This window comes from Aythya fuligula, chromosome 6 (genome assembly GCF_009819795.1).
Source record: "Aythya fuligula isolate bAytFul2 chromosome 6, bAytFul2.pri, whole genome shotgun sequence".
NCBI lineage: Eukaryota > Metazoa > Chordata > Aves > Anseriformes > Anatidae > Aythya > Aythya fuligula.
The window spans coordinates 31768395-31787947 of record NC_045564.1 but is presented as its reverse complement, the minus strand read 5'-3'; the positions used below and the strand labels follow the sequence as shown (position 1 = coordinate 31787947).

The following is a 19553-nucleotide window of genomic DNA, read 5'->3' as shown; positions in this document are numbered from 1 at the left end:
TTTTAGAGATTACAGCGTCAACATTGTAGCTAGCCATGTCCATACTGCTGCTGCAGTGACCTGAAGACAGTAAGTGGTAAAACCTAAGAACTATGAGACTCATTTCAATTTAAAAAGGGATTTTGTCCAGCTCTCAGGTACTCTAAAACCTTCTGCAGTAAAGCCTGAAATTGTTTTAAACCATCCTGATATCAGACAAATCCATTATCCAAAAGTAAAAGCTACTAGCAGGTTTGTACAATCCAAAGCATTTAGAACCACCATTTACATCCACAGTTGAACATTTTAACAGGTTGTAACAGTGATGCAATACATAAATAAGAGCTCAGCTGTCAATGTCAGGTCTGCTTTTAGACTGAGGAGTTACCTGTGGTTAAAAACTGTAATTACCTGGGGAGAAGGGCTTGCACAAAACTATTAAAAAAAAAAAAAAACACAAAACAAAACAAAAAAAAAGAAACAACAGTGAAATTATCATACAAAAAGTGTTTCATCTGCCTGTGAAGCACTGTGCTAACTGAGCAGGCTGAACCCTAAAATACAAATGTAATCGGTGTTTAACAATTATTTTCAAATGCTTTGTTTAATGATTTCCCATCTGTACCTGGAATTCCCAAGGTAATATTTCCAATGCTAGGAACAGGTGAAAAGCCCCAAACAAAATAAGTTCTAAAAACCTAGTTCTGAACTCTTAAGGCTGCTGCAATTGGAGACATGTTCCTTATGTTTCCTTAGTCACACCTTACTGCCAGAAAAATAGAGCGCTCTAGATTTAAGATTAGACAGCGCACAATAGACTCTTATTTCAGCTTCCTTCAAGAGGTTTCAGTTTTAAAATGTTTCATGGGAGAAAACTTGCTATTGTGTTTTTGTGTTTTTTGTTTTTTTTTTGTTGTTGTTGTTGGTGGTGGTGTGTTTTGTTTTGTTTTTCGAGAAGCTCAGCCCAGAGCTTCTGAACTACTGCAAAAATTTCTAACAAGCATCAGTTTTCAAAAAAAAACTATTTTTTTTTTTTTTTTCATAATGTATCATCTTTCCTCTTGCTCTAGATAAACAAGTTTTCATAGCACAATACAACTTGAATACAGTTACGCAAGAACTGGTACCAACCTTTAATAACCTTTTTATTGATTTATGTAACTATTTTTCTAACAGCATCTGAAAAACACTGGAAGTCAGTTTAATAGGAAAAAAAGTAATTACTGAGAGAACTTTAACAGCTCATTCTGATGCTCAGTATGTGCTTTCTCCCTCCAAATACACGTGTTTAAAGGATTGCATCTTATTGAATATTAAGCTTGCTTTTTATTATAGCAATTTATTATAGCAAGGTTTTTTTTCCTAGTATGTATATTTGCATAAATGTACCTGCCTTCTCTGCACTTAGTGTCACATATTTTCTCTATATAGCTTTTTTAAAAAAATGGTAATGTAAGAGCTTGTATACAGTTGTGTTCCTCTGGTCCTCAGAAAGATTAATTTCAGGTACAGAACCTAGAAACTAAACCCAGCACCAACTAGGTGTGCCAAGTACTACGCACAGAACAGTTCAGTTGGAAGGGACCTACAACGATCAGCAAGTCCAACTGCCTGACCACTTCAGGGCTAATCAAAAAGTAAAGCATATTAGCGAGGCCATTATCCAAATGCCTCTTATTCAAATAATTACCACAGTAATTGGAAATTCCTGATCTTAGTCCTACAGCCAGCGGTTAAGCAGAGGCTACTCCAAAGCCTCTGGGATTTCTCTGTCATCCACAATAAGAGTATGAATAATTCCTTCCTTTCGTTTTCCACTACTGACAGCCTTAATGTAACAGCTGTGGTCACCAACAGTGAAGTGAGTTTCAGTCCCATCTTCTACAAATTCACCCTGGGAGAAAGGAGACAAGAATAAAAACAGACGTGGTATTTCGGTAAGAATAAAAGCTCAGTGCATCAGACTGTTACCAAGGTCACGACCACTTGTAGCTCCTGTAATTAGAGTAGCCGTGGGTGGTTGCTGAAGAACGCTGCAGAATCGCAGATGCAGCTTTGCAAGTTAAAGGTTTGTGAAAATGACAATCAAGATTTCACGTAAGCAGAAATGGCAACGTTTGAGTTTGTGAGTTCTGGTGAGAAAGCACATCCTTCGAGGATGGGGGAGTCTGCATAGAACCATCAGAAAGTAAAGGTACCAAATATGTGAAGCCTTTTAACAGCCCATCTGCTCTACACATTAATGCTGGTGTGGCAAGAAGATTTTATTTGTTCCAACAAAATTACCTAAGCCCAAAGTGTTAGGGACCATCTCTAGATCGACCAAAATCGGCACCCATAAAAGAATACAGGTGTTCAGCTCCCAGTCACCGCTAACATGAGCGGGTCTGGATGAGGTGGTTCTAGAGTCTGTGACAAACTTGAGTCCCTCCCACTCCCCTCTACGTGTTCTCCCTAAAAACCTTGGACAACTGGCCCAGAAGATTTGTCTAAAAAGCGTAAAGCATTGTTTATCCTTATACGGCTAGACTCTTGGCATCTTAACAGTTAAGTCAGGATATAAAATGTTCTTGGTTATAAAATACAGCAAAGGAAGTTCAGGACAGGCAATAGCACACTGTCTATCTCAACGTATGCTCATACTCCCTGCTGAAGTGCCGTGCTCCTCGCTGGGGCTTAGCTAGCCCGTTACAGATACGTGCTGTGGCTGATTTTGGTCAGCTTTGGTCATACAGCCATAGCCTAGGAAAAGCCTTTGGGAATGATCACGTACCACTGTTTCCATTTTTTTACCGTTGCACCACACGTCCATTGTGTCCTTTTCTGTGAAGGAAAGGAGAACAAAAAGTAAAAAGAACAAGACTCTCCCTCCTCCCCCCGCAGACAGGGAGATCTGAGAATTTTTAAAATTTACTGTACGTTACTTTTAATTCCCCAGAAAAGTTCCTAATTAACCGCAGTACCTGAGCTACAAGTTTGTTCTAACATCAGAAAGATGGGAGGCTCTGCCATCAATGGGCAAACTATTTTTGCTGTGAATACATATTTTTACCTTTACCTAGCCCTGGCGGTTAGCACTGCATTGCTCTCAATATTGTAAGCGATGTTCTGACATTCTTAAACAGAAAAATTTGAAAACAAAAATGAAGCCATTTGTGCTAATTATTTGAGTACTGCTTATTTGATGAAGCTAACTTTTTTTTTTCCAAATAGGCTTAATTCAAAAGCAGCATTATTGAACATCTATTTGTACTGTTTGTATTCTTAAAATCCCTTTGAAAACTGAAGTATCACTTTAAATATGATTCTTATTTTCATTTGAAACAGTACATTTTTACTTTTCCCAGCAGAACCTCCTAAATTACGTTGCTCTGGAACCTCCTAAATTACATTATTGATGCTGTTGTCCACAGACCGTCAACAGAGAGTTGAATATTGCTTGCCTTTTAAGTAAGTACAGGGAAATTAAAAAGTCTTTGAGGAGACCAGGTTATCTCTGTCATTAAAACTGCCTTTCTCCCCCTCAACATCGTCACCTTGGGGCAGTTCATTCTGTCCTTAGGCTTAGGAAGAAATCAGAGCCCAGTATGTCTTGTATCCAGGTTTAACCATACAGCAATACCCAAGAGGAAGTTCTCCTGATAGATGCCATGGACAAATTCCTCAGTGGATTCCCTCCCACCCATCTTCTTATAATGTATTTTGGAAAGGGGGGTGGAGGAAAACAGATGTACTGCCCTGCTGCTGAGAAAGTGAAAAAGCATTATCTGGAAATTCTAGATTGAATTTGCATTTAAAAAGTGCTGCAGAAAATATCAAGCCAATTAATGTATCAAAAAATGAAGGGTAACACCTTCATACTCCTTCAGTTAAAGACTCCTTGACTTTGGCTTATGGTTTCTGAAAGGAAAGCATTGTTTACTGGTTACCTAGTTAACAACGGTGCTGCAGAACAGAAAACTAACAGCAGGCTCCCACAGACCTAACGAGACTGCTATTTTTGACTGTCATTGGCATCTAATTCTGAAGTTCCAGACCACCCAGGATTTTTCTCTCCAATAGTGTTAGCCACTGAACTATGCGTTCTCTTAATTTTCAGTTATTTAGTGCACACAAGTTTATTGGAAGGCAGCAACATGAAGTTATTCAGTATTTACTTACCTAGAACAATCCTATAGTCTGTACCACCCAAGCTCAGTACCCACGTATTTGTTGTTTTTGACCTGTTCTCCATATATTTCTTGAGGCTTTTTCCATTGATCTCCAAAGTATATTCATATGCAAAACCACTGACTGCATCAATGTTAATAGTAGCTTTGGTTTTGGCTACTCCAACAGTAAATGTTTCTTTACCCACTAATTTAAACATCCATTCTTTTCGTATTTCCTCCTGGGGAAAAGAAAATAAAGACCATGGGTATTCATGGACAAACCTGGAAACATGTTTTAGTATTAACACAAAAAGAACCAGAACTGAGGAAATAGCTCAGTACTCACACCCTAACACTAACTGAAATGATGTAGTTCATTAAATTAGGCAAAGTTAGCCAACTGAATATACCTCACTTGCATGTATTAGTCTTTTTTGTTTGTTCTGATGGCTTTTGAATGGGAGTGCACTTATATGATCTGTATCTCAGCGAATTTTGAGCACAGAGCAAGCTCACCTTGCCATCAACATAGACAACACGTTTTCCTGAAGTGGTCCCGTGTTCGAATTCAATCTTGTGGACACCATCGCTTAAAGCTACTTCCCAAACAGCCACCAGGTCTGTCATCTTCTCCAAGTGGCTGTACCGAGACCTACGGAAACACAACAAAGTAAATTAATTGTCACTGAAAGAGTTCTGATGACTACAGTTCAAAGCTTCACTGCTTCAGGCAAGTCGCCTTTTACAGCTGTGAAATGAGACTTGAAAGACGAAGCTTACACAATTACTTACAATTTCATGTTTTACAAAAATATCACAAAAAACTGGTAAATAAACTCACTTTGACAAACGCCGTACAAAGACATATATCCATCTAACCTCTAAAACATCCATTTCAGGTGACAGCATAGCTAAAAAGTTGTACTCAGAGCTCAGATGTTCCTTGACAATTATTTCTTGGCAGGCACTAAAATGCAGCATTTTTTTTGGTCTCTGAGAAACTGTTTTAGCTTCTAAGCTTGAAAAATAGTTGGGATGACCAGTTTAGCTATTATAATTTACTCTGTTTTAACAAATTTGTCTGTAATCTCTCATATGTATTACCTATATCATTCATAGATACAACTCTGCACACACGAACACACACAGGGGAGAAGATTGGGAAAGATATCCTTCCATTTAAATGATTTTAAAGTTTAGATACAGTCATAAGCGACTGCCGGAACGGTGGATATCTTTCCAAAAGCTGTTCATACTCAGTTCTGGTATTTTACCTTACTTCATCTTCATAGACAGTAATCTCCTCGCGGGATGCCATAGTAACCAAAACGGCTTTTAATCCAACTAGCAGCAAGAAAAAAAGAAAAGCAGAATAGCAGCAGGAAAGTGCTGACAGCTAAATTTTCCTTGTTTCTCCAGGTAAGGTCATGGTTATTTTTTAAAGTGTCACGAACTGTCATGCACTACCAGAAATATAAGCGGTAATACACTTTTGGACTAAAAGGCAGATAAAAGTATTAATTTACAAAAGCAGTATGTGCAATTAACTCTGCCTTTGGTAGCACATCACAATTTTGACACTTCTTTGATGGAAAAGTGGTTTGCCTGACAAAAGCTTGGAAGGAAACAGCTTGACCAAAGCAGGAACTAAAGCCAGGCCTCCACACCTCAGTCACAAACAGTAACTAGAGGCTACTGCCACCTCGGGACGTGAAATAGCAGATGAGAACAACATTCACCTGCTGTTTTTTCTACATCATCGCCGAAGTTTTCAACAATTATTGGTAGCAATCCAACCTGGCGATTCTGTGGTTACAGCTACGTTCATCACAAATAAATCACTTGCTTCTCGCTTAAGGATTTTGTTTTGACAATGACTGTGGTTTTACAACACTGCTGGCTTATTTCTAATACATTGCTTTGACTAACCAAATCAGTTTGTGCTAGACCTATCCGTGTTAAGGAAAGGACTCAGCTATGCTGCTAATTACACAAGCCATAACGAAACTCCCATGGGTTGTCAGGGAATCGTACTTTCACACTTCACAAGCCGAAGAATACCATAAGGCACTTCTAAAGCAAGCTCTTTTGCTCTAACCCAATGGAGTTATTAGTTACCAACAGCTATAATTAAAGTGACAACTTATTTTTTTGATAACTGTACTTTCTAGGGAAAAAATGAATTAAGGTTGTAAGCTTTAGGGTCTCTTTTCAGCACAATGGTAAGCATGCACTTAAAATTAAACCTCCTTCAGTCTGACTGAAGCATCTATTTTAAAACGTGTGTAACACTGCTGTAGAACTGTTTGTGTTTTTGGCAGTAGTGACAAACGTTTCTGTTTGAAAACGAGAAAAAAAAATTGTTTCAGAGATCATTTATTGTCTTTGATGAGATGAAAGTGCCCTAAGCAAAGGCTGCATCATTCCATGGCATCTCCCGTTGCCCAGGTGAGCAGCCCCCCAAGGGATGCAGTCCTGTACAGGCAGGGGCTTGTTTATTATTTATAAATAAAGCAGAAATAGGGTCTCTGTGAGGAACCCATCCAAACTGCTGCTGTGAGGTGTGTGGGTACAGCAGGAGGTACTGAGCCCAGGGCACAGGGCTCCCCCACCCGCCACACACACACAGACACAAATCCTCTCCCAGCACCTCCCACACCATCCCGAGAGCCTGCCTCGTCCTGTAACGTGCCGTGCAGAAGGACAAAAACAAGAATTTATCGCTAAAGATCATTCTTTTGCAGTTAAACCCCGACAGCCGCGTTTCCGCAGCTCCTCCGGCAACCCGTGGTGCCGCCTCCTGGCAGCCGAATAACGCAGCACGGCAGCAGCCCGGGCTCCGCAGCCGCCCTAACCCACCCCCGGCTGTTGCCCACCCCCTCCACGGCGGTGCCTGAGGGAGAGAAAAGCGGACCCGGATCCGGATCAGAACCAGAACCAGAACCAGAACCAGAGCCCGTGCTCGGCCCGGCCCGGCCCCGCTCCTACCTCAGCGGGGCTCCGCTCCCTGCTCCGCCCCGCGCCTCAAAATGGCGGCAGCCCGCCTCCCTGCCCTCCCCTCACGGCCACCGGGCGGGAGAGCGGGCGGGACGTTATCCCCGGCCCCATCCCCATCCCCATCCCCGGCCCCATCGCCTCAGGAGCCCGCCTTCCATCTCGCCGCCATCCCTCCCAGCTGCTCGATCCCTTCCTTCTCTTCCCCTTTTCTCCGCCGTCGCCCCGCTCCCCGCACTCGGAGCGGCCGCTCCTCGCCATGGCTGAGGTACCGGGGTGAGCGCGGGCTGGCCCGGCTGACGGGCGGTGAAAACCAAATAAAAAATAAAAATAAAACACGGAGCAAAACGGGTGCACGGCTGCCGAGAAGCTGTGCCCGGCCGGGAGGTAGGGGGTGAGGCAGGGCTGGCCCTGAGGCGCTGCCGCCAGGGGAGAGCCCGAGCCTGGGGCCTGATCTTGTATTTTTCTCTTATAACTGTGATCAAAATAACCTGGATGGTCTGTGTGTTAAGTTTAGCGTTTTTATTTCCCCAATATTTTTTATGGATCTTACAAATCCACCTAGAGCGACTGTGGCTTTTGTGGCTTGGTGTGACTGTGTGTCCGTTACTTCTAGTGCTTTTGTCGTTGTGCTGGTTTGGCTTTTTATTTGGGGGCATTGGGTGTCTTCCACTGTATGCACGACGAGAGGAATAGGAGGCCACCAACTTGTCTTCAGGATTCACGTTTCTGCCTCTTCTCCCAACTGTAGCAGGAGAAAGCCGAATGGGAAAACTTAAACAAGCTATTAATGCGGCATGGGTTGAGACCAGTGAGTCTTGCTGCCCCCCAAAACAGCAGAAATGTATCAGGTAAGGAAAAGCCAATTTTACAAGTTCTTGCATACCAAGCCAGAATTCATAAGGTATTTCTAAAGCCATCACTTCCATTTGGTAGCGGTGATACAGTCTTCTTCAGTTATTAAAAGCCTTTTGCTAAGACTTTGCTTATTCTGTATTTTTCCAGATATGATCGTCATAGATACTCAGTCTTCACTGGGAATAAGGCTTGCATTAACAACACTGGTGGAAGACACTGACCGCCACCAGAGAATGATGCAAGGCCTCATGGAGGCTAATCGTAATCTGAGGTGAGATGTGGCAGAAGGAATTTACTCACTAATACAGAGCAAAAGCTCTGCCAGGTGGAGCTTGTCACACCCGAGGCCTGAGACCTTTTCCCCGAGATTTTTGTCCAGCATACAGCAATGCTGGCCTAGATCTCCTTGAGCTTTTGTCTTAATTAATCTGCTGCTTTGTCTCACAGCAGCATATTTACTATATCTGCTGCCGTAGGCTATTACTGGGTGTTATCAGATAATGTTTGTCGGGCCTGCGCATCCTTCACTGTATTTAGTGAAATGAGTTTAATTTAAATCAAGGATTTATCTTTTTAGAGATGAGATACGACAGGAACGAGGTCGGGCATCTCGACAAGAACAACGGGCTAATGAGTTGGAAAACGTGGTGAAAAACATTAAATCAAAAATTTGTCAGCTGGAAGATGAGACGATAGCTAAAGTTTGCCAGCAACAGAATCAAGTCAAAGAACTTCAAAAAGATCAGCAGGTCTCACAGGTAATTAACACAGTGCTGTCTGAGGACTCAAACTTTTGACTTCTTTTGAAAGCACTAGAAATATTTACGTAGGTCAAGATAAACACGAGTCTTGTGTCAGAGTTAGTACATTATTCATTGGTAAGATTTTACATTTTTTGAAGCACTGTCTTATAATAAATTGGAAAAAATATGAACCCTTCTTCCAATGCCTCTTCAGTATGTCTAAAAAGCAAGTGCTAAGCTTCCTTAGGACCAAATGCTACTTGGGTTAGTAGAGCACTGTCTCCGGTGTGCAAATTATTCTAATTTCAGAATGCTCCTATAATCTCTTCACAGTCAAAATATCAACAGCAACAGGAAAAGCTGCAAGAACAGGAAGAAATTATTGCCCGTTTGCAGAAGGAGCTGTGCAAATCTGGGATGGAGGAGCAGCAGCGTGTTGCCACTCAAACCAAAATGTTTTGCCGGTTTTGCAAAAGAGCTCCCAAGTCGCTTCTGGATCAGCAGTAAGAAATTTTCTTGTATTGGCAAATGATCTGTAGCATTAAACAAAGAAACAGATTTTAGAATAATTGTTCTTGATACTTAATACAAAGAAAGTTGGATACCTTAGGAGTGCAAGCTGAAATATGAAGCCTTGTAAAGGTACATTAATGCAATAATTTGTTGTTGCATGATAAATGTGAGCTGGATGGCAAAAAGTAAAACTTCTCAGCCACTGCATACGCTAGGTGTCAGCAAAGAGAGAAGAATGATTCACTGTGGACTTTCAGCATCTGCTAGGGTGATTTAATTCTGGGATTTAACGTTTTAAAATGTAAATTTAAGAAACAGTGTGGGAAAGCAGTCTTTGCAACTGCTAACTGCAGGCATGCTGTAAGTTTTCCCAGGTACTTTTGTGCAAGTTATAAAAATATTCTAAGCATATGTTTCGTGGAATAAAATTTCTACATGTCTACTATAATCAGAGATTAGACAGTTTTTAGGCCTAGTGTACCTGTCACTTAGTTGTGCTGGTGTGGCTGGGTCATCCAAGTCTGACTAGTAATGTTAACCTAGGAAGAATTTCAAAGGGTTTGTCTGTGCTTCTGACATTTTCTTGCTGTGCCCTCACTAAATGAGAAAAAGGATCACTGAATTTGGTTCCCTGGGTCTTCTCACCTGTATCTAAACAGAAAATCACAGAGTGGCTCAAGAGGAAAGGCAGTTTCTCAGCTGTCCAGTTTTCTGTGGCTTTATTTTCTTGCAACCACTTCTTGGAAAGCACTTGCAGTTTTTTGGATATCCCTGTTCTCAGGCTATGTGGGACCCTTCGTTCTGGTCACTATAGCCCTAGAACTGAGTGTGCCATGCTGTTAAAGTGTGCTGGGAAAACAGGCAGAAGACAAGGAAGCTGTCAGAAGGATTTAGCTTTTGTCTTGTCTTGAGTAATTTTAACACTTTGAGTCTAATATAGGGTTAATGCCTCTACATTTCTTTTTTGGATATGAGAGAGAACCTACTGGTTGATGCAGTCACGTCTGAAACAGTGCAGTTGTGCAAGATGTCCTCTTCCAATGGGCTGGTTATAGTATCTTTGGGACACGATTATTTTTAAAAGATCTGAAAATTATGATAGCATTTTTTCCCTTTTTTTTTTTTTTTTTTCAGGTTTCTTTGTCTGATTGATTACTATGAATCTCAAATTAATCAAATGAAAAAGGAGCTAAGGTAGGTCTCACGTAATGCCTCGTGGTCCAACTGCTCAAAGTTTTTTCTTTCTGCTTACTGCTCGGAAAACTTGTAAAAGTTCTGTGTTCCAGATGTCATCACTAGCATGTAAGAAACAGCAAGGGACTCTAATGGTCTTGGAAGTTTGGATTCATCCCGGGAATAACTGTCAGTTAGTCTAAGCAGCTGCTAGGTCAGGAGGCCAGTGCACCTAGGAGTGCGGGTGTATTTAGCCACTTGAGCTACAAGCCTTTGGTTGCTTTTCCTCTTCCCTTCTTGCAGTGGTTTACAGGAAGAACTACTGCATTAGCTGTGCTCACTCAACTGGGGAAAAAAAAAAAGTTCCAGCTTCTTAGCTCCATCGTGGTGCCTACGTGATACAGAGCAACCAGCAGATACCTGAGAGACGTTGCTGTAATTTGAGATTATTATCTTGAAAGCTGAAATGGGATTTGCTTGTACTGGAATTTCTCTGGAGGAATAAGTGTACTCAATTAGTAGATGAAACAGCTTCACAGAGTGAGAGAGGAGGAGAGCAGTGGCTCTTAGGGCAAAATTTCTATTCTGATTATTTTTCAATTTATGGAAACATTATCATACATAACTGCTAACTAAACCAACTTAGAGCTTTGAGGTAATTGAATTGCAATAAACTGTGAGAGTTTATTCTTCCTAATAGGCAATATAAAAAAGATGAAGATCATGCACAGAGAGAAGTAAAAAGCAAGGAAGAGTTTTTAAATCTGGATGCTACTCCTAATTATAGAGCACTGCTGACGGTAAGGAACTGCTAAGAATAAGTCCATGCAGATCTCTAAATGGTAACCCCTGAAGATCCACACAGAAATACATGTGTCTTTGATTTGTATCTGCTTGTTCTTGTCTTCATAGTTTGTAAACTCTCTGGGCAGGGTTCACTGTCTATTTATGCAAAGATTCAGTGCTATATTGTGAGTCTTTGCTGAGCACTGCAAAGACCTCTTTAATCACAGGTTCTCCACCTGTGGTCTCCTGCAGCAAGCTCTTGATCTTAGTTGGCTGTTTCCTCATCCGTGCTGCCTTGCTATGTAAGGCAAATGGGAACCTCTCTTAACACATACATGCTTTAAAGTGCTCGAGCTTGTTATTATGGAACGAGAGAAATAAAAGAAATAATGCAGTCTATGTTGCAGTCTTTCCAGAATCAGCTTGTTGAAGCAAAAGCCAGGAATGAACAGCTTGTGCTTGAAAATGCAAATCTCAAGAAAGATTTGGAAACAAGGTGAGAAAGGATAAATATCGTCCTTTGTAAAGGCACTTCAGTAGACTTTGCTTTACAAAGACAGAAATTGAACGCACCAGCAATTGTAAAAGCGTAGTGTGAAATCTGCCTTTAAAAGCAATTTGTAAAAGAATTCATATTCTAGTAGGCCAGCAACAATCAACCTGCCCTCCTTACACTAATAATAGTATCAGTTATTATTGTGCAGTGCATTGTGTTGGACAATTGCATCAATATTTGCACTTTATTTAGCAAAAGCAGTAAAAATGTGTACGAGTACAGCCCGGGTTGGTGAGCTGGCTGACCCAGAACACTCACAAAAACGTAGTCTTTTCACTAATAGCATTACTGCTAAGCCTGATTTCCACTTTAAAACTTGCTGGTCAACATAGAAATGCAGACTCCTTTAGTAAGAAAACCTAGGCCAGCAAAAGTGGTTTTTGGTGGTGCATTACAGTTACTATCTGCATTAACATTTCTGCGTGGCAGTAACTGTAGAATTTCCTTTCCAGAAAGACATGGTACTGGCAGAGCTTTCTTACTTTTTTGCTTGGATGAGTTTTATGGATGCCTTCAGATGCAAGACACACAAATAATACGGACCTTTTTCTTTCCAACAGACCTACTGCACAGGAATTAAAACTTTACAAGCACCGAGTGAAGAAACTAGAGAAAATTTTAAAGAAAACTATCCAGTAAGTGTTTTTCTTCAGTAACTTCCATGAATCCTCTGAATTTCTAAAGGCAAAGATACTCTGCAATCTGTAATGTAGAAAATACTTTGTAAAGCATGTACCTTATCGCCATTCCCTAGAGCCAGGTTTATGGGCAACAAACACTTGTGCATCTCTGAAGACACCCTGTGGATTCAGGAAGTGATGGCATGGTGCCCAGGTGGGGGCACAGCAGTGTGTCCTTGTAATTTCATTTTGTCTTTTGGGATTTGAATGTTCCCACAGGCAGTATGGGCAGGACCCAACAGTGGTGTTTGCTGCCTCTGTGAGCTCCAAAGCAAGTTACTGGTTGTGCTGTGGGTTGTGAATGAGGGAGTATTATGAGAGTTGGCAAACCGTTGCAGCTACATGAGTTTATGTCCATATTGCCCTTAGAATTTTTTCTCTTTTTCTTGAACGTTTCAAGAAAGTACATTAAAGGTATTAGACATCTAGTGTTGACAAAGTGTCTTGATCTGGAATTTCACTTAAGCATTTGTGCACATACATACCAAATGCTACATATTTTGTAGCACCGTATATAATCTGAAAAAGACATTACTTTAAAAATGTTTGGTTCTTCATTTTACATTGTGTATGTCTAAATGATCATTTCTCTCATGCGTTGGGTGTAATTTAGACGGTAGTTTTAGACTGAAAGTCACCTTAGAATTGACAAGAAGGGTAGTGAGTTACATATAGTAAGGCAGGAAAGATGTTCATGCAGAAGTAGATAAAGACTGTGCATAGAATTTCACTATTTTGAGTAAATTTCTGGGTTTCACCTCTAAAGCCACTGTAGAACTTCAAGTAATAACTGCACATCTAGTATTGTCCCCTCTCCATTAGCATGCAATCTGGAATAACATCAGCCTGGAGACTTTAGATAAATTTCTGATACTTACATTAGCTATTACGTTCTTAAGCTAGCTCAGTTTGAATGAATGGTATTGGCAGGCATTTATAAAATGGAGACTTCACTTTGTAGGTGTAAGTTTGTGCTACATTCCTGGTTCTTTGATCCATTTGAATGTTGTATCTCTGCTAAGGCTATTTGTGTAACCTACTGTATGCATTTGGCATGCAGGTCTTCAGGGAGTGGTATCGGAGAAGGAACAGAAGAAAAGAAAGAGCCTGAGAGTACTGCAGGAGCAGACCAGCTGCAGGCAGTGAGCCAGCAGTACTTACAGGTATGCAAATTTCGTCGTACTGTGTGTATCTAGCACTTTCATAATGAAATATAATGCATTTGTTTTGTTTAGCAATGTAAACTGAAGCTTGCTATTTTGAATCGAAGAGTTTACGTAAAGCCCTGTCCATAACATGTGGAATGTTCTGCATATGGCGGTTAATGTGGGCTTAGTGTAAACTACCTGAAAATACACCAAAAAAGCAGAGGCTAGCTTGGTAAACACCAAATCAATGATTTAGTCCCAAGTCCTTTTAGGAGAGGGTATCTGATCAAGGTCCTGTGTAAATCACATCCTGATGTTACAGTTCTAAAAATGCCTGAGGAGGTGGTAGCCTTTATTTCTCCTTGAGTAAAGAAAGAGCAAATATAGTAAAACTTAGCAAAATGTAAAGTGGAAGTAACAATGTTGCAAGGAGATGAACATCAAGTATCTCTCGGTGGGAAATCTTATTTGCATTACTTTCACATATCTTTTAGCTACCATATTTTAAAACCTTTGACTCTGTTATGTATTGAATGCATCTATAAAATTCATCGATAGTCACTTTTTGGAGATGTTTATGATTTAATGTTTAGATGATCACGATTCTAATGATGAGATTTTATTATAAAATGTTGTATTTGAGCAATAACTTTTTTTTTTTTATTGAAGGTGTTGTCCAATATTGATTCTATTATACGAAGTCCAAGAGCTCCTCCATTAATATATAGGCGCAGTAAAGGGCCAGTGCAAAATTATGTCAAAGAGAACGGACAGGAATGTGGATTTGAGCACCTTCCACTCACTATAGAAATGTGGGCAGATCAACTAATGGCCCTAAAGGTAAGGAACCATCACGCTTGGCTTTATATTCTTCCTTTCATCTGCTGACAACCCCTCAGTGCTTCCCTGTACATAGCTCTTTTTTTTTTTTTTTTTTTTTTTTGTGTGTGTGTGTGTGTGTAACCTTTGTTGTTGTCTGACTTGGTATTAAACGGACAGCAGAAAGTTTTAAAAATGTTCATACCACTGTAAAGCATACTAAAGTGAAAAACATGCAGGCCGGATGAATTCTTCTGTGTATATTATGTAAATGTTTTCATTCACTGGTTGAGTTCCTAGGACCACGTGTAGGCTTTGGAGTTTTTGTATTCGGCACATAAATGCTGACACATTCTCCTTCCCTTTTGCCTTACCAGAACAGTAACTTTTTGATTTAAATACAATTGAAGTAATCTTGTTTAAAACCAAGCTTTCTGTGACCAACACTTCTTATTTCACTGAGGCAGTAATATATGAAGTATTTTTCACTTTCAGAATATCAGTGTTTGTTTGAATTCAGAGAATGTAAACAAGAAAATGCTTAAATTCCATGAAAACTAAGACCTTGCTGTTTCTAAAACTGAAATACTTCTGCGTATGAGAAACAGAGGATCAGTCTATCTCTGTAGTAAAAGCAACTCTAGGCAGTTACTATAATAAGCTGTCCTCCCTCCCTATCTCCCTCCCTCTTAAAAGGATTTACACAGGTCATTGAGAAAACTGACTCTGGAACTGGTGCCCTGGCACACCACAGATCCACAGGAAAACAGAGAATCCATACGAGTTCAAGACCTTCAGTTCATTGTAGATACAGTTTTGGAAGAAATAGAAAACAAGGAAAAGGTAATTCTTACCAGAGTCCTATAAACAAAAGTTACCTACTAAAATGCATTCTCCGCATGTTGATCAGACCTGTGTATCTGAAAGCCCTGTGGAGTTTAAGAAATAGGTGTGTGAAGATGTTCAATAGTCAGAGACTATTTTAACATAATGGATAAATTCACCCTGGGGAAGACTGCTTTAATCAAAGTCATTTGGCCAATGATGAATTTGCATTGCCCTGTAGTCTTGGGTATTATCCTGTTATGTCTGTTTCTCTCTGTCAGCATTGAGAATATATAAACAGACATAATAAGCAACAGAAAACTTTCAAAAGAGTATTTTTAAAGAATATTTTTGGTTTGCTGGATATCTGTCTGAAAACCCTCTTCAAAATAACTCTTCAGCTTTAAGAATATTTGAAATGCCTTGGTTTAATAAGGGAAGTTAACACCTGGTTTTCTTCACAGACTACTTTTAAGAATGTTTCGTGGTTTAGAAGAACCCTTGCTAAGCAACAGCACTGCCAATTTACTCTTTCTGCTTACTACAGAACAGCCAGACGCCATCCGTACCGGCACTGTATGCAATAATCTCGCACTTCCAGAAGCTGTTTGATGTGAATTCTCTGAACGGCATTTATCCACGAATGAATGAGGTTTACACAAAACTGGGGGAACTGACCAACGCTATGAGAAATCTCCACGAGCTCCTGGAACTAGGTAAGGGCTTACTGCCTGGCTTTCCTTCAGACTATTTCCAAAGGAAAAAGATGATACGTGAAAGGCCAGCTCTGTACAGAGGATATGTCGAGCTGCTGAGTAATGAGAAAACTAGGTTTATCCTTCACTGAAATATAAAAATGGGCTGTCAGTTATTGGGAGTTGGAAAAAACTTGTAAGCCTTTAGGAGCTACTGAGAAATGCCAGAGAGGAAGGAGAAAGGAACAACATGAGATGTCTTTTTTTTTTTTTTTTTTGCTGTAGTTTTGTTTCATTTGCACTCACTTAGTAATTCTCCTTTATCATCTTTCACTCTCTACTTGAAAAATAAGTTAAGAATGGTGTGTTGCTTCTTTCAGTAATTTTGGAACATCTGTTATCTATATAACCTTTGCTATATATTTCTCCTCAGTAACTCATTCAAGGGTAAGTATGTCCAGTCCTCAGGAACTTACCTCTAATGCTCCTAAAGTTTTTGTTTGTTTGTTTGTTTTTTTAAAAAAACTTGTGTTGTTGAATGTCGAGACCTAAGTGCCAGTACTCAGAAGCCTGCAGTAGTTACCTCCAGGTGCCCATTCTTTTCTGGTTTTGTACTTCTGAAGAGCAGCAGCTGTTAATTTTCCCTGAGCTCATGGGTTTAAAGGCTTGGCTGTGCTGCAGGGTGTACAACCAGAGGGCAAGGCTCCTGGACTAAGGTCTTCAGAGCTTCAGTCAAAGAGAGCAGCGAGCTTCCTGCCTGCCACCAGCACAGAACTGAGGAGGCTTCTCATCTCCCTAAAAGTCACAAAGCAATGGAGCTCAGCAGAAATCTCCTCCACAAATAGTTCTGAAACTGAGTGAGAGAAGGAAAAAGAGCCCCTTACCTTTCATCACAGTAGTCAAGGCAGGTTAAAAACAATACCCAAGCAAGTTCTGGCTATTCACAAAGTGTGGATGAGCAGGTTCCTTGTTGGCCTAGCCCCCTACAGTGCACTTCTGTCATGTTACAGGAACCTAATGAATAACCTCTTTATATTTTTCAGTTGGCTGCTTTCCACTGACAGTGTAGGGAAGACTTTAGGACTATTTCAGTTGTGAGAACGTACGGCTCTGACAAGTGTTTAGCTACTAAAGGATTAATGAGAGATTCCCTCATCCCAGTAACATTAGTTTATTTCTGAGCATAGGCACTTTGCTTTCTGTGAATGATGAAACTCATAGGCCAAGAGGTGTGAAAGCTGAGTAAAATCTGGGTACTTTTAAGAGTTGAATTGTGGCTTATTTTCCTGTTTTTACTGTTACCAGAAACATGAATGTTTGTTTTCCAGATAGTTCAGTTCCACCCACTGTGGTAGTGGATACTGTTGGGAAACTGTGTGACATCATTAACGAGAATGTGAATGAGCAGGTACAGCAGCTTCTGGGGACCCAAGACATTCACAGGTATTTAGGGCTGTTCCATCTACAACAATTCTTCAAACCTCAAACTTGATAATTGAGAGACCTGTCTAAGTGTGATACTGCAAGTGACTTTAATCACTTGCTTCAAAATCAGTGAGCTGTGACAGTTCAGGACTCACTACTATCCTACATGGAACTGTGTTTCAGGAGGAGACACAGCAACTACTGCGTGTTGGTGGGGAGCTGAAAGTGTTTCAAGGCTTCAGGTCTAATACTGACATGTATTAGTTGCTGAGAGAATGTATGCCTCAAACTTCCTACCCGTGTATTTTGGGAACTGGACAAATCTTACTCTCATCGTCAACAGCTGAGAACATACACGTGGTAGCAAATTGTGAGAGCTTGCACTGAGAACGTGCTATACAAATGTTCAAAAAGATAAATTGCAGCAATAAATTTGATACAGTTAATGATGTGACAGTACTAACTCCCTCAACCTCTCTATGCTTCTCACAATTCTGACTAGAGATGAGCTGCTTGTAAAATATTCCTTGCCTCCACCTCTGAAGCAGTTACATCAGCCACCCCCAAGCCGTATATTTAGCATACATGGGCTACTGTTCCTATCCAAAAATTACATGGTGCTATGTAAGAAGGAAAGAAAGGATGTATATAGGGCAGAAATAGTGAAATTAGAGAGAATCTTTTGACAATTAATAGTTGCTGCCTGCAGTTTTCAGAACTTGAGAATGCGTTTTTGGTGTAGATGCATTTACATCCTACGAAGCAGCAGTGTTTTCAGAAAGCAATGACACAGTGTGGCAAGACAGCCAACAGAGTGAGCTTAAAATGGTCTTACATCTTTGATCTGATATTCTTATTTACTAATTTCAGTATAATCAATAAGCTAGAAGAACATGAGTGCTTCTTTCCACCCTTTCAAGCTCTCATTCAAGATTTGCTCCGTCTTCTAGGTGAGTAATATTTGTAGCAGCTGTAATTATCCTCATGCCAAAGCTTCCTCTTAAGACTTTAAATAGCTAACACCTATTTTGTTTACTCCTGGTGTGCAGCAAAACACAAAGTATGACAAAAGGTGCTAACTTTTGCCTCACTCTCACTCTTTCCTGAGAAAGTGGCCAACATAAGTTTGTTTTCATTAAAAATGGGGTTGATTTACATTCAATTGCATTACTCACAAACTATTTTTTTTCCTAAAATCATTAAAAGGTTTGAGGAGCTTATTCTCTGTATTTTTTGCTCACTAGCTGTATATCTAACATTAAGCTAGAATTTTGGCTGAAGTTGAGGGTGTTCTATGTACGTGTCTTACCATTTTGCTTTTCATTCTGTTCCAGAGATCAGTAACCTGGATGATATTTTACCTACTGTACAAAACTTGAAATTGGCAGCTAGTTAAGAGTTAGTCTGGTCTATTTTAGGAAGACTTATGTAACCCGTGAAGCAGCCTGTTGACGAATACCATTACGGCTACCTCTAATCTCTGTTATCCTAATGAAGTTTCACACTTTTTCACATAAATAAAAACTTGGCTTTGCCGCTGCATTCCTTCATTTCTCTGAATTCTTGTTTCATGGTCAATTTAAGAGAAATTTAAATAATGACAAACAACTGGTCTGTGCAGTCCCAGAGAGAGAACCAACAGACACTATTGATCTAGGAAACTGAACACAGCACAAAACCAGAAAACAAACACAATCACTAACTACACCAGCTGCAATCAAAAGGGTAAGCATGAGGTGCAGGTGCTCTAACTGCCTTAGCAGTGACACTTCCATCATTACCTTGGTTGGTTGGAGAGCTCATTTTAAAAATACTGCTTACCTCTTCAGATAAGTTTGGGATTTGAGTTAGTGACTATCCTCTTTTGAAGTACTTCCATAAGTTCAGGTTTCCTGCTTTGTGTTGCAAACCGCTGTTCAGTGAGTGTTGTTTCTGGTTATGGATTAAGACAGGCTGAATTCATGTAATCTACGCTGAAAATATTTTAAACCTACTTCAGGTGGTGACTTATGTTTTTTTTTGCCTAGCATGCAGTTGAAGTTACCATGTTCATATTCTATAGAAGGGCATAGTTCAATTTCCTTAAGCAAGACATTTCAAAGTTTATTGTAAACAAACAAATACACCAAGCTTCCAAAAATATTTTGGTATATTTTGCTCCAATATTAATAAAGCTTAGTTTTACAAAACTCTGCTGTTCTGCAGGCA

At 40.1% G+C, this 19553-nt stretch overlaps 2 protein-coding genes across 3 annotated transcripts; one reads left to right on the top strand and one right to left on the bottom strand.

Moving 5' to 3' along the window:
* Positions 1–985: 985 nt before the first annotated feature.
* Positions 986–7169, bottom strand: FAIM (Fas apoptotic inhibitory molecule). The gene is made up of 5 exons (XM_032190532.1): positions 7119–7169; positions 4647–4782; positions 4141–4369; positions 2753–2802; positions 986–1873 (listed from the first exon to the last, which is right to left on the bottom strand). The coding sequence occupies exons 2-5, from the start codon at positions 4755–4757 to the stop codon at positions 1724–1726; spliced, it is 540 nt and encodes a 179-aa protein (XP_032046423.1). The 5' UTR covers positions 4758–4782; positions 7119–7169; the 3' UTR covers positions 986–1723.
* A 96-nt stretch (positions 7170–7265) lies between these two features.
* CEP70 (centrosomal protein 70) lies at positions 7266–18887 on the top strand. Of its 2 annotated transcripts, none has more exons than XM_032190635.1 (16): positions 7266–7392; positions 7876–7975; positions 8130–8253; positions 8560–8740; positions 9059–9228; positions 10373–10432; positions 11112–11211; positions 11605–11693; positions 12314–12388; positions 13494–13596; positions 14251–14421; positions 15097–15243; positions 15773–15941; positions 17249–17363; positions 18216–18295; positions 18680–18887. In XM_032190635.1, the coding sequence occupies exons 1-16, from the start codon at positions 7384–7386 to the stop codon at positions 18739–18741; spliced, it is 1755 nt and encodes a 584-aa protein (XP_032046526.1). In that variant the 5' UTR covers positions 7266–7383; the 3' UTR covers positions 18742–18887. The 2 variants fall into 2 exon arrangements, with proteins under 2 accessions (XP_032046526.1, XP_032046527.1); XM_032190636.1 differs by having other exon boundaries at positions 7266–7400.
* Positions 18888–19553: the final 666 nt, after the last annotated feature.

Coding starts and splice junctions, on each gene's coding strand:
- FAIM (XM_032190532.1), bottom strand. CDS start 4,757: ATGACAGACCTGGTGGCTGTTTGGGAAGTAGCTTTAAGCGATGGTGTC. Junction 2,803..4,140: donor AGACTATAGGATTGTTCTAG/GTAAGTAAATAC, acceptor TTTCCTTCACAG/AAAAGGACACAATGGACGTG. Junction 1,874..2,752: donor GTAAAAAAATGGAAACAGTG/GTACGTGATCAT, acceptor CCTTTCTCCCAG/GGTGAATTTGTAGAAGATGG.
- CEP70 (XM_032190635.1), top strand. Junction 7,976..8,129: donor AAACAGCAGAAATGTATCAG/GTAAGGAAAAGC, acceptor GTATTTTTCCAG/ATATGATCGTCATAGATACT. Junction 18,296..18,679: donor AGATTTGCTCCGTCTTCTAG/GTGAGTAATATT, acceptor ATTCTGTTCCAG/AGATCAGTAACCTGGATGAT.